At 45.7% G+C, this 13,007-nt stretch overlaps 1 protein-coding gene across 1 annotated transcript in view; it reads left to right on the forward strand.

Moving 5' to 3' along the window:
• Positions 1 to 1,226: 1,226 nt before the first annotated feature.
• LOC134983375 (zinc finger protein 345-like) overlaps positions 1,227 to 13,007 on the forward strand; it is a 34,094-nt gene continuing 22,313 nt past the window's right edge. The window contains exons 1-5 of the mRNA XM_063949069.1: positions 1,227 to 1,266; positions 3,536 to 3,567; positions 5,232 to 5,310; positions 5,430 to 5,527; positions 5,685 to 6,324. Coding sequence (XP_063805139.1) covers positions 5,277 to 5,310; positions 5,430 to 5,527; positions 5,685 to 6,324 — 772 coding nt within the window. The 5' untranslated portion in view covers positions 1,227 to 1,266; positions 3,536 to 3,567; positions 5,232 to 5,276. The remainder of the gene's footprint in view (positions 1,267 to 3,535; positions 3,568 to 5,231; positions 5,311 to 5,429; positions 5,528 to 5,684; positions 6,325 to 13,007) is intronic.

The raw sequence follows: 13,007 nt of genomic DNA on the forward strand, positions 1-13,007 counted from the left end.
CCTTCTGTATAGAAAGACAATACATGCCGTTCACCCTATATAATAATAGTAACAAGACACCACAGGCACCTCCACCTGTATAAAAGGGCAACACAGGTCGCTCCCCCTGTAGAGTAGGACAACACATAGCGCTCCCCTGTATAGTACAATGCCATTATATGTATAGAATTACGGTAACGGCGGGGTCTGCGCCACCTGTATTACAGTAACGGTGGGGTCTGCTCCACCTGTATTACGGTAACGGCGGGGTCTGCGCCACCTGTATTACGGTAACGGCGGGGTCTGCGCCACCTGTATTACGGTAACGGCGGGGTCTGCTCCACCTGCATTACGGTAACGACGGGGCCTGCGCCACCTGTATTACGGTAACGGCGGGGTCTGCGCCACCTGTATTGCGGTAACGGCGGGGTCTGCGCCACCTGTATTACGGTAACGGCGGGGCCTGCACCACCTGTATTACGGTAACGGCGGGCTCTGCGCCACCTGTATTACGGTAACGGCGGGGTCTGCGCCACCTGTATTATGGTAACGGCCGGGTTTGCGCCACCTGTATTACAGTAACGGCGGGGTCTGTGCCACCTGCATTACAGTAACGGCGGGGTCTGCGCCACCTGTATTACAGTAACGGCGGGATATGCGCCACCTGTATTACGGTAACGGCGGGGTCTGCGCCACCTGTATTAGGGTAACGGCGGGGTCTGCGCCACCTGTATTACGGTAATAGGACACTAGAGTGTCAGCCACCTGTACAGGGATAATGCAGCACCAGAGGCTGCTCCAGCTGCACTATAACATGGCACCAGAGGCTGCTCCCCCTGTAGTACAGAACCTGACACCAGAGCTGCTCAGCCTATAGAATAATAATAATAATATCATTACCTGCTGCCAGACACAGCAATGGCTGCTCTCTGCTCCTGCTGCCTTGTGGGAATGATAGAAGGAAGGAGGAGCTCAGACCAGGGGAAAATGGCCGCCGCTCCTGACGTCACTACACGGCCAGGGAACCTATTGCTGCTGCCGGACTGGTCTACAAGAAAATGGCCGCCGGCCTACTGCACTGAGGACATGTATAGTAATAATCGTTACAGAGGGCAGGGCTGTGGGCGGGGTGAAGGAGGGGAGGGGCCAGTAACCAGTAAGCAGCCTGTGCCAATCATGCCCTACTTCCGGACTGTGCGTTCCACCTTACTTCCGGACTTTGCGTTCCACATACAGGAAGTGAATTTTCATCGACTGTTGCAGCCTCCCAGTGTCCGTGGAGATCAGGTAATGGCGTCTTACTATACAGGGGGAGTAGCCTGTGGTGTCCTGTTGTTATTATTATTATACAGGTGGAGCAGCCTGTGGTGTCCTGTTATTATTATTATACAGGGGGAGCAGCCTGTGATGTCCTGTTATTATTATTATACAGGGGGAGCAGCTTGTGGTGTCCTGTTATTATTACTATACAGGGTGAGCAGCCTGTGGTGTCCTGATATTATTATTATTATTATTATTATTATTATTATTATACAGGGTGAGTAGCCTGTGGTGTCCTGTTATTATTACTATACATGGGGAGCAGCCTGTGTTGTCATGTTGTTATTATTATACAGGGGTAGCAGCCTATGGTGTCCTGTTGTTATTATTATACAGAGGGAGCGGCCTGTGGTGTCCTGTTGTTGTTGTTGTTATTATTATACAGAGGGAGCAGCCTGTGGTGTCCTGTTATTGTTATTATACAGGGGGAGCAGCCTGTGGTGTCCTGTTGTTGTTGTTGTTGTTATTATTATACAGGGAGAGCGGCCAGTGGTGTCCTGTTATTATTATTATACAGGGGGAGCGGCCTATGGTGTCCTGTTGTTGTTATTATTATTATTATTATACAGAGGGAGCGGCCTGTGGTGTCCTGTTGTTATTAGTGTTTTACAGGGGGAGCAGGTTTTTGTGTACGGTTGTTATTATTATACAGGAACAGCAGCTTGTGGTGTCCTGGTATTATTATTATACATTGGGAGTGGTGGTGATGTCCTACAATACTGGAGGAATGGCCTGAGGCGTCCTGCTTTTAAAGACATCCGTTATTATTTTTATACTGGGGTGCAGCCTTTAGTGTCGTTATTATTATTATTGTTATTATTGTTATTATTAATTTTATTATATGTAATTGTGGGGATTGAAAATACTGCTCAGTATGAAGCAAATGTATATCACACACCTGGGAGCGTCACAGTGACATCACTTATATCTATCGTAATAATACCGGGACATGACTGGGGAGGTGAGGGGATCTGGGAGCGTCACAGTGACATCACTTATATCTATAGTACTAATACAGGGACATGACTGGGGAGGTGAGGGGATCTGGGAGCGTCACAGTGACATCACTTATGTCTATAGTAATAATACAGGGACATGACTGGGGAGGTGAGGGGATCTGGGAGTGTCACAGTGACATCACTTATATCTATAGTTATAATACAGGAACATGACTGGGGAGGAGAGGGGATCTGGGAGTGTAACAGTGACATCACTTATATCTCTAGTAATAATACAGGAACATGACTGGGGAGGTGACGGTATCTGAGATCGTCACAGTGACGTCACATATCTATAGTAATAATACAGGGACATGACTGAGGAGGTGAGGGGATCTAGGAATGTCACAGTGACATCACTTATATATATAGTAATAATACAGAGACATGACTGGGGAGGTGAGGGGATCTGGGAATGTCACAGTAACATCACATATCTGTAGTAATAATACAGGGCCATGACTGGGGAGGTGAGGGGAACTGGGAGACGTCACTTATATTTATAGTAATAATACAGGGACATGACTGGCGAGGTGAGGGGAACTGGGAGACGTCACTTATATCTATAGTAATAATACAGGGACATGACTGGTGAGGTGAGGGGAACTGGGAGACGTCACTTATATTTATAGTAATAATACAGGGACATGACTGGCGAGGTGAGGGGAACTGGGAGACGTCACTTATATCTATAGTAATAATACAGGGACATGACTGGGGAGGTGAGGGGAACTGGGAGACGTCACTTATATCTATAGTAATAATACAGGGACATGACTGGTGAGGTGAGGGGAACTGGGAGTGTCACAGTGACGTCACTTATATCCATAGTAATAATACAGGGACATGACTGGCGAGGTGAGGGGACCTTGGAGTGTCACAGTGACGTCACTTATATCTATAGTAATAATACAGGGACATGACTGGGGAGGTGAGGATATCTGGGAGTGTCACAGTGACGTCACTTATATCTATAGTAATAATACAGGGACATGACTGGTGAGGGGAACTGGGAGTGTCACAGTGACATCACATATCTATAGTAATGTAACCCCTCTTTTACCTGGGGGTACAGTGTATATGTGCAATGTGCCTCCACCCAAGCTATTTAGAGCCCAATACTCTAATCGCTTAAGAAATAACCTACCCCTGTAGTGGTCGCCTATAACATTAGTATGTGATGTAGCCAGATAGGACTATGCACATTTACCTATCGTACCTTTCCTTTGTGATTTCAGGCTCTTCCACAGATACGAAGACAGTTCCACCGGTAAGTATACTAGTTTTAATATGTAAGAAGTTATAGGCCACCTTAAACAGTTATTTCAGCCTTTTTCTCTCCCCTTAGTCAGCCCACCAACAAAACCGCCGCTACACTGGAAGCTTCTCCGTGATCTCCCCCGCGCACTGCGCGCTAACCAGAGTCCCCTCACCTTCAGCAGGCACAGAATAATAACATGCATAAACACACTATACATTATTGGATCACTAGAAAGATCCAAGTTATTATCACATATATGGTATACATCAGTTGGCAGCATCTCTATTACCTTATAGATCTACACATTCATTCATTGATTTGCCCCCTCATAGTGTCCCAAGGCCTTCAAATTACTAGAGTACTACAGTAAGAGTACAGGGACATGACTGGGGATGTGAGGGGAACTGGAAGCGTCACAGTGACATCACTTATATCTCTAGTAATAATACAGGGACATGACTGTGGAGGTGAGGGGATCTGGGAGCGTCACAATAACGTCACTTCTATCTATAGTAATAATACAGGGACAAGACTGGGGAGGTGAGGGGATTTGGGAGCGTCACAGTGACATCACTTATATCTATAGTAATAATACAGGGACATGACTGGGGAGGTGAGGAGATCTGGGACTGTCACAGTGACATCACTTATATCTATAGTAATAATACAGGGACATGACTGGGAGGTGATAGGATCTGGGAATGTCACAGTGACATCACATATCTATAGTAATAATACAGGGACATTACTGGCGAGGTGAGGGGATCTGGGAGCGTCACAATAACGTCACTTCTATCTATAGTAATAATACAGGAACATGACTGGGGTCTGAGGAGACTTGGGAGTACAGTAGCACCGGGGGATGTGTCTGGGTGATGACTGGAGAGGTGACTGCTGGGAATGGGGCATTATACAGTAACACCGGGGGATGTGTCTGGGTGATGACTGGTGAGGTGACTGCTGGGAATGGGGCATTATACAGTAACACCAGTGAATGTGTCTGGGTGATGACTGGAGAGGTGACTGCTGGGAATGGGGGATTATATAGTAACATCAGGGGATGTATCTGGGTGGTGACTGGAGAGGTGACTGCCGGGAATGGGGTTATTATACAGTAACACCGGGGGACATGTCTGGGTGATAACTGGAGAGGTGACTGCTGGGAATGGGGCATTATACAGTAACACCAGGGGATGTGTCTGGGTGATGACTGGAGAGGTGACTGCTGGGAATGGGGCATTATACAGTAACACCAGGGGACGTGTCTGGGTGATGACTGGAGAGGTGACTGCTGGGAATGGGACATTATACAGTAACACCGGGGGATGTGTCTGGGTGATGATTGGAGAGGTGACTGCTGGGAATGGGGCATTATACAGTAACACCGGGGGGGGGGGGGGTGTCTGGGTGATGACTGGAGAGGTGACTGCTGGGAATGGGGCATTATACAGTAACACCGGGGAATGTGGTCTGGGTGATGATCGGAGAGGTGACTGCTGGGAATGGGGCATTATACAGTAACACCTGGGGGTGTGTCTGGGTGATGACTGGAGAGGTGACTGCTGGGAATGAGACATTATACAGTAACACCAGGGGACGTGTCTGTGTGATAACTATCACTGTATGTGTCAGGTGTCTATTAGGTGTCAGGATGTCACTATGTCTCCATGCAGGAGGGGGAGTATATAGAGGAGCACAGGGGTCTGTACAAGGACGTGATGATGGAGAATCACCGGCCCCTCACATCACTGGGTAAGAGGAGACTGTCATGTATTGTACATGGGAGAGCAGGTATGGGGGCCCCCTATTTACACACATCATCTGATAATCACATATATACACTGTACTCAGTCACTGTGTGTCTCCTACAGATGGACCCAGTAACAGAGATACCCCAGAGAGATGTCCCCGTCCTCTGTATTCCCAGGACTGTACAGAGGAGAATCACAGGATCCCACAGGAGGATCAGGTAGGTGGGATTTAGGGTCTCATCCAATACACCAAAGTGATTGTCACTATATGATGTTCAGAGAAGCTGTGTGCATATAATACATTAATATTATACTGTTTCACCTCAATTTAATCAAACAATATGCAAATGCCATTGTATTTTTTGGGTTATTTAGGTAGAACGTCTTTCTTGTATAAAGGCAGAAGATATAGAGGGAGAAGAAGAGACCTATGTGATTGATATGAAATCAGAAGATATAGAGGGAGAAGAAGAGACGTATGTGACTGATATGAAGACAGAAGATATAGAGGGAGAAGAAGAGACGTATGTGACTGATATAAAGGCAGAAGATCTAGAGGGAGAAGAAGAGACGTATGTGACTGATATGAAGGCAGAAGATATAGAGGGAGAAGAAGAGACGTATGTGACTGATATAAAGGAAGAAGATATAGAGGGAGAAGAAGAGACGTATGTGACTGATATGAAGGCAGAAGATATAGAGGGAGAAGAAGAGACGTATGTGACTGATATAAAGGAAGAAGATATAGAGGGAGAAGAAGAGACGTATGTGACTGATATAAAGGCAGAAGATATAGAGGGAGAAGAAGAGACGTATGTGACTGATATGAAGACAGAAGATATAGAGGGAGAAGAAGAGACGTATGTGACTGATATGAAGGCAGAAGATACAGAGGGAGAAGAAGAGACGTATGTGACTGATATGAAGGCAGAAGATACAGGGGGAGAAGAGGAGACGTATGTGAGGGGTGATCAGCAGTGTAAGGAGGAGGAGATCCCTACAGATATCAGCACAGGTGAGTAATAAACACTTATTACAGAAGTCACATATTCTCATTGCTCAGTCACTACAGCAATCTTTTATTCTACACCCTCCTCCGCCATCAGCCCTGTTCTCAGTTGGGTATTTATAACACAAGGTTATCCATGACAAACATCACATGAAGAGAGTTATTACAAACATCACTATAGTGTTATTAAAAGTAACAAGCAGAAGTTTATATTTAGGGATCATATATAAGTAGTATTGTGTTTTTTTGTGGAGCGTCTAATTTGTATGGGATCTAAATTTCTCAGTTTAGCAACCTTTTATTAAATAACCTTCATTTTGTTAGATGATGCAGGTATTAAATAATTCCTTGTATATAGTACACCTATTTGGCCATTTGTGGTCAGGTTTACTATATCTTTACATTTAGCGAGGTGTAGTCGTGGTGTAAAGGACAGAGTGTGATTCCTGATTAGTTAAAAAAACAAATACCAAATACTGAGCAACATCACCAAACAGGTAATTTCAACTTTAAACTTGTCATTTATTTTGTACTGTCTGGACATGGCTACTAATAACAGATGCACAGACATAATTCTTAAAGCTATGTGTGCAAATGCTAGGAGCTTAGGAGACAAAATTCCAGAGCTAATTGTGATAATAACCAGGGATAACCTGGATATTGTGGCAATTACAGAGTCATGGTGCAATGAGAATCATGACTGGGCCATAGCTATACCAGGATACAATTTATTTAGGAAGGATAGAATGGTCAGTATAGGAGGAAGGGTAGCAATGTATGTGGGGGAAAAAGCATAAATGCTACTTCAATTAATACAAAACATTGAAGACAAATCTGAGGCCCTTTGGGTCACCACAGAAACCGTGGAAAAGGACATTATTCGCATTGGGGTGATCTGTAGACCACCTGGCCAGGGGCAGGATTTGGACAGGAATCTATTGTTGGACATCACTAAAATGGCTTTAAAGGGAGAAGTCATAATCATGGGAGACTTTAATTTAACTGATGTAAATTGGGAGGGGTCTTTTGCAAGTTCAGCTACAAGTGGCAAATTTCTATATTCCTTACAGGGAGCATCTCTCAATAAACAGCAGATATTTCCCTTCTGCATAGAAGAGCGGTCGGGAAAGAAAGAAGTAAACCTCCTTTCTCTTTCATCCACTAGGGGACACTGGAGTCTTATACAGTAGGGATGTGAAGCTTGCAACCGGAGGTGTGGCACAATCTAAAAATTAGCATTGTCTGCACAGCCGGCTCCTCCCCCTTCACATCCCTCAGTTTGAAAAATTGTGCCAAGGAGGTACAAGCACAAGAAGGAAGCTCCTGCTCCATTTCAGTACTGAGACTGAGTTACCCTAATGTAAAGGGGGACGAAAGTCTTCAGAATAGAGAGACAATGATCCCTACTAAAGGGGATCTGCATCTCTCCTCAGAAAATCCGGAGCACAGAGTCAGCAGTGAGTACTGGTTGTAAAGGGGCCCTAGTTACACTTACGGTAACCATAGCTTCTTCATGGATCCAGGAGGCAGTTTGACAGACATCCTCCCGCGGACCGCACACATTGCTGCTACCTTCTGGCTCTAAGCCCTGGGACTCAGCAGCGCAGCTTCCCCGCCGCCCCCCTCCTTCCGCTGGCGCTGGGACAGAACAAACGGTCTAAAACACTCCCTGGCCGGCTATACACTCCCGCTTCATGTCAGCTCCCCCGCCCGCCCCTCCTTCCTCTACAGACGGAGGGCTGAGGGAGACACAGCGCGGCTGTCAGCGGCAGCGTATACCGCCGCCTCTTAAACACACAGCGGGGTGCTTGAAAAGAGCATCCCCTCCCGCCGCCCGCTGAAACGACATATCTCTCGCGGCTAGCAGCCGCAGCTTCCCCTGCACTCACCGGGACCCGGGCTATATCCCCCACACGCTTCCTCCCGCCTTCGGCGCTAGTACGAGGGCTTCTCATACGCTGCTGCCTTATAACTTAAGCCCTGGTAGGCTAGCAGCGCAGCTCCTCCGCCGCTCCCCTTCTTTTATAGAGAGTAGAGGCTATTCCATTTGGGGGTTAGATGATGTTTGATGAGTTAGACAAGTGGATTTCGCAGGCAACTGCAGTGACATCCACCTTTCTACCTACTTCTTACTCGAGCACCACGTCACACGTTAGAGGAGGTTGCTCGGGACCAGTGTTTAAATTCATTGGATCGCTGTCGTACCGAGCCAGAAGAGGTTTTGGAGCAACAGACTCGTGGAACCAGAGGTAGAGGTCGTTCATAGTCGACACCAGAAAAGCAGGACAGACCTGCTGACAAACCCGTGGCATGACGGTTTCCCTGCTCACCTGGGGTCCCCCTTGGGGGGCACAGAGTTGGAAGGTTTTCGGGACGCCTGGGCCAAAACATCACCAGACGTCTGGGTCAACAAGATATTTCCCAGGGTTACAGGATAATTACAAGAGCGTCCGCACAGTCCATTTATTTGCAGCGCGAGGGCCTAGGTGCCCGTTGTGAGCAGGAGTGTTTACAGGAGGCAAATTCAAAGACTCCTGCATACAAAGGGTTAAGTCACCAGTCCCAGATCCTCAATGAGGAAGTGGATTTTATTCAAAACTTTTGGTAGTGCAAAATACCTTCATATCCCGATTTGGACCCCTCACCAAGCTTACTTAAGATTTGCACCGGTGTGGGATCACTACCGAATCAGGGCCCTGCCATTCGGTCTATCATCAGCCCCAAGAATCTTTATAAAGATCATAGCAATAGTGGTGACAGGATTGAGACAGGGGTCATGATCATACCTTATCTAGACGATCTACCGATCAAGGCCTCATCTCAGAAACAGCTGATAGAGGATGCTCAGACATCTCATCAATTTCTCATTCAACATGGGTGGATTGTGAACTTCCAGAAATCCAACTTCATGCCAACTCAACGGATTAATTTCCTCGGTCTCATCTTGGACACGATACAATTAAGAGTATTCCTACCAGAGAACTAGATCCAGGACCCACAGAGGTTAGTGGCTCAGGTACTAAGAACACAGATGGGTTCTCTACACCTCTGTGCTACTTCTCGAGAAGAGGGTGGCGTCATTCGCAGCTCTCCGGTACGGAGGACTTCATTCCTGACCATTCCAGATGAAACTCATTGCTCAGGGAGCAGGTTCGCACTGGCTTCTACATTGAAGAATCCAGCTTCCACCACGCATACGAACCTACTTGATTTGGTGGTCGTTGCACAAGAATCTCGCAGCAGGCAAGAGATTCGGCATTTGGGATTGGAGGATCCTGACAACGGATGCCAGTCTCAGAGGTTGGGGTGCCGTCCTAGTGGTACAAATTCCTACCGGTTTGCAGATTCAAGATGGAATAAATCCAGTCAGTTATTGTGGGTTTAGAACATGGAGGGGTCATGGTATCCATGGACATAAAGGATGGACGTTACAGGAGAGCAGCCTACCCATAAACATTCTCCAACTGAGAGCAGTTTACAATGCGCTTCTCTTAGCCGCAGACCTAGTCATGGGTCAACACTTAAAGATACAGTCGGACAATGTCACGATGACGGCTTACATAAACCATCAAGGAGGAACAAAGAGCAGGATGGCGTTAAAAGAAGCCACAAAGATCTTGTTGTGGGCAGAAAGGTGAAACATCATCCTCTCGGCAGTGTTCATTCCATGTGTGGAAAACTGGGAAGCATATTATCTCGGCCGCCAGGGCATGCATCCGGGAGAGTGGTGCCTACATCCACGGATTTTCGACATGGTGGTGAGGAGATGGGGTCTACCTCAAGTCAATCTAATGGCGTCTTGGCAAAACTATCAGCTGCCCAGATATGTGTCCAGGACAAAAGATCCAGCAGCAGAAGGAGTGGACGCATTAACACTTCCTTGGTGTTACAGGAGGGTTTACATTTTTCCACCTTTCCCACTCATACCCAGGGTTCTGAAACGGTTGAAACGAGAACGAGTGTGGGCATTTCTAATCGCACTAGATTAGCCCCGCAGGAGTTGGTACTCAGACCTGCGAGGGTTACTAGTGGAAGATCCTTGGCGGTTACCTCAGAGGGAGGACCTGCTATCTCAGGGACTGTTCCAACACCCAGACCTGCACAGGCTGCATTTAACGGCGTGGCTATTGAAACCCGGATCTTAAGAAACAGAGGGATACCAAGAACGGCCATTCCTACGATGTTTGCCGCTAGGAAGCCTGTCACAGCCATGCACTACTACAGGATTTGGAAGTGGTACATGGACTGGTGTCAAGAACGTGGGTGGAATTCGACGAACTTCCACTTATCCAGACTTCTACTTTTCCTTCAGGCCGGTCTAGATGTAGGACTGAGTCTGGGCTCTCTGAAGGTTCAAATTTTGTCTCTCTCCATCCTATTTCAACAAGCAGTTAGCATGCTTGTCAGGGGTTCAAACCTTTTTACAGGGAGTTCTGAGGATACAACCCCCTTTTCGTCCTACCACTGCACCATGGGACTTAAATTTGGTGTTGGAATTTTTGAGATCTCCAACTTTTGAGCCGTTAGCAAGAACAGACCTGAAATATCTCTTTTGGAAGGTCACGTTATTGCTTGCCTTGGTTTCGGCCAGACGGGTTTCTGAGTTGGGAGCCTTATCGTGTAAGAGTCCTTCGAATGTTTCATGAGGACAGGGCAGAACTCCGTACAAGAGCAGGTTTCCTTCCTAAGGTTGGTTTCGGGATTTCACGTAAATCAGCCAATTGTGGTCCCATCTTTTCAGGGTCTCGCAGATGGGGAAGTGTCCTTGGATGTTGTCCGAACTTTACGGGTATACGTACAAGTTACGTCTTCCTTCAGAAAGTCGGACCATTGTTTGTTCTTTATGATGGGCCAAAGAAGGGCTGGCCAGCATCTAAGCAGCCTTTGTCTAGATGGATTCGACTTACCATTCGGCAAGCTTATATTTCCTGTGGCAAACAGGTTCCGGTTCAGACGGGTGCTCATACCACCAGATCAGTGGGTGCCTCATGGGCGGCTGCCAGAGGTGTTTCCACTACTCAACTTTGCAGAGCGGCGACGTGGTCCTCAGCCCACACGTTCGCGAAATTTTACAAGTTTGATACCTTTGCGTCCGGAGACTCGTTAAGTTCGGACGTTTAGTTTTGCAGGCCACCGATAGCACTCCCTCCCTGGGGGAAACTTTGGGACGTCCCCTACTGTACAGGACTCCAGTGTCCCCTAGTTGATGAAAGAGAAAAAAGGATTTTGGTACTTACCGATAAATCCATTTCTCTGAATCCTCTAGTGGACACTGGACTGTTTGATATGTTGTACGGTTCGGTTCCTTGCCATGTGCTATAGTATCATGTCCTGTTCTCTCGCTCAAATTTTCTAAACTGAGGGATATATAGAAAACTATAGGTCTGTAAGACAATACAGATACTATAGGTCTGTAAGACAATACAGAAGAAACTATAGGTCAGTAAAACAATACAGAAGAAATTATAGGTCAGGAAGACATTACAGAAGAAAACTATAGGTCAGTAAGACAATACAGAAGAAACTATAGGTCAGCAAGACTACAGTAAGCCACTATATATCAGTAAGACAATACAATAAGAAACTATAGATCAGTAAGACAATACAGAAGAAACTTTAAGTCAGTAAGACAATACAGAAGGAAACTATAGGTCAGTAAGACAATACAGTAGGAAGCTATAGGTCAGTAAGACAATACAGTAGGAAACTATAGGTCAGTAAGACAATACAGTAGGAAATTATAGGTCCGTAAGACAACACAGAAGGAAACTATAGGTCAGTAAGACAGTAGGAAACTATAGGTCAGTAAGACAGTAATACAGTAGGAAACTATAGGTCAGTAAGACAATATAGAAGGAGACTATAGGTCAGTAAGACAATGCAGAAGGCAACTTGGTCAGTAAGACAATACAGTAAGAAACTATAGGTCAGTAAGACCATACAGAAGGAAACTATAGGCCAGTAAGACAATACAGTAGGAAACTGTAGGTCAGTAAGACAATACAGTAAGAAACTATAGATCAGTAAGACAATACAGTAGGAAACTAGGTCAGTAAGACAATACAGAAGAAACTATAGGTCAGTAAGACAATACAGTAGGAAACTATAGGTTAGTGAGAATACAGTAAGAAACTATAGGTCAGTAAGACAATATGGAAGGAAACTATAGGTCAGTAAAACAATACTGTAGGAAACTATAGGTCAGTAAGACAATACAGAAGGTAACTATAGGTCAGTAAGACAATACAGAAGGAAACTATAGGTCAGTAAGACAATACAGAAGGTTACTAGGTCAGTAAGACAATACAGAAGGAAAGTATAGGTCTGTAAAACAATACAGAAGAAACTATAGGTCAGTAAATCAGTACAGAAGAAAGTAGGTCAGTAAAACAATACAGAAGAAACTATAGGTTAGTAAGACAATACAGAAGTAAACTATAGGTCAGTAAGACAATACAGTAAGCCACTATATGTCAATAAGACAAAACAGTAAGAAACTATAGGTCAGTAAGACCTTACAGAAGGAAACTATAGGCCAGTAAGACAATACAGTAGGAAACTGTAGGTCAGTAAGACAATACAGTAAGAAACTATAGATCAGTAAGACAATACAGTAGGAAACTAGGTTAGTAAGACAATACACTAGGAAACTATGGGTCAGTAAGACAATACAGTAAGAAACTATAGGT

The sequence above is a fragment of the Pseudophryne corroboree genome, assembly GCF_028390025.1.
Source record: "Pseudophryne corroboree isolate aPseCor3 chromosome 3 unlocalized genomic scaffold, aPseCor3.hap2 SUPER_3_unloc_14, whole genome shotgun sequence".
NCBI lineage: Eukaryota > Metazoa > Chordata > Amphibia > Anura > Myobatrachidae > Pseudophryne > Pseudophryne corroboree.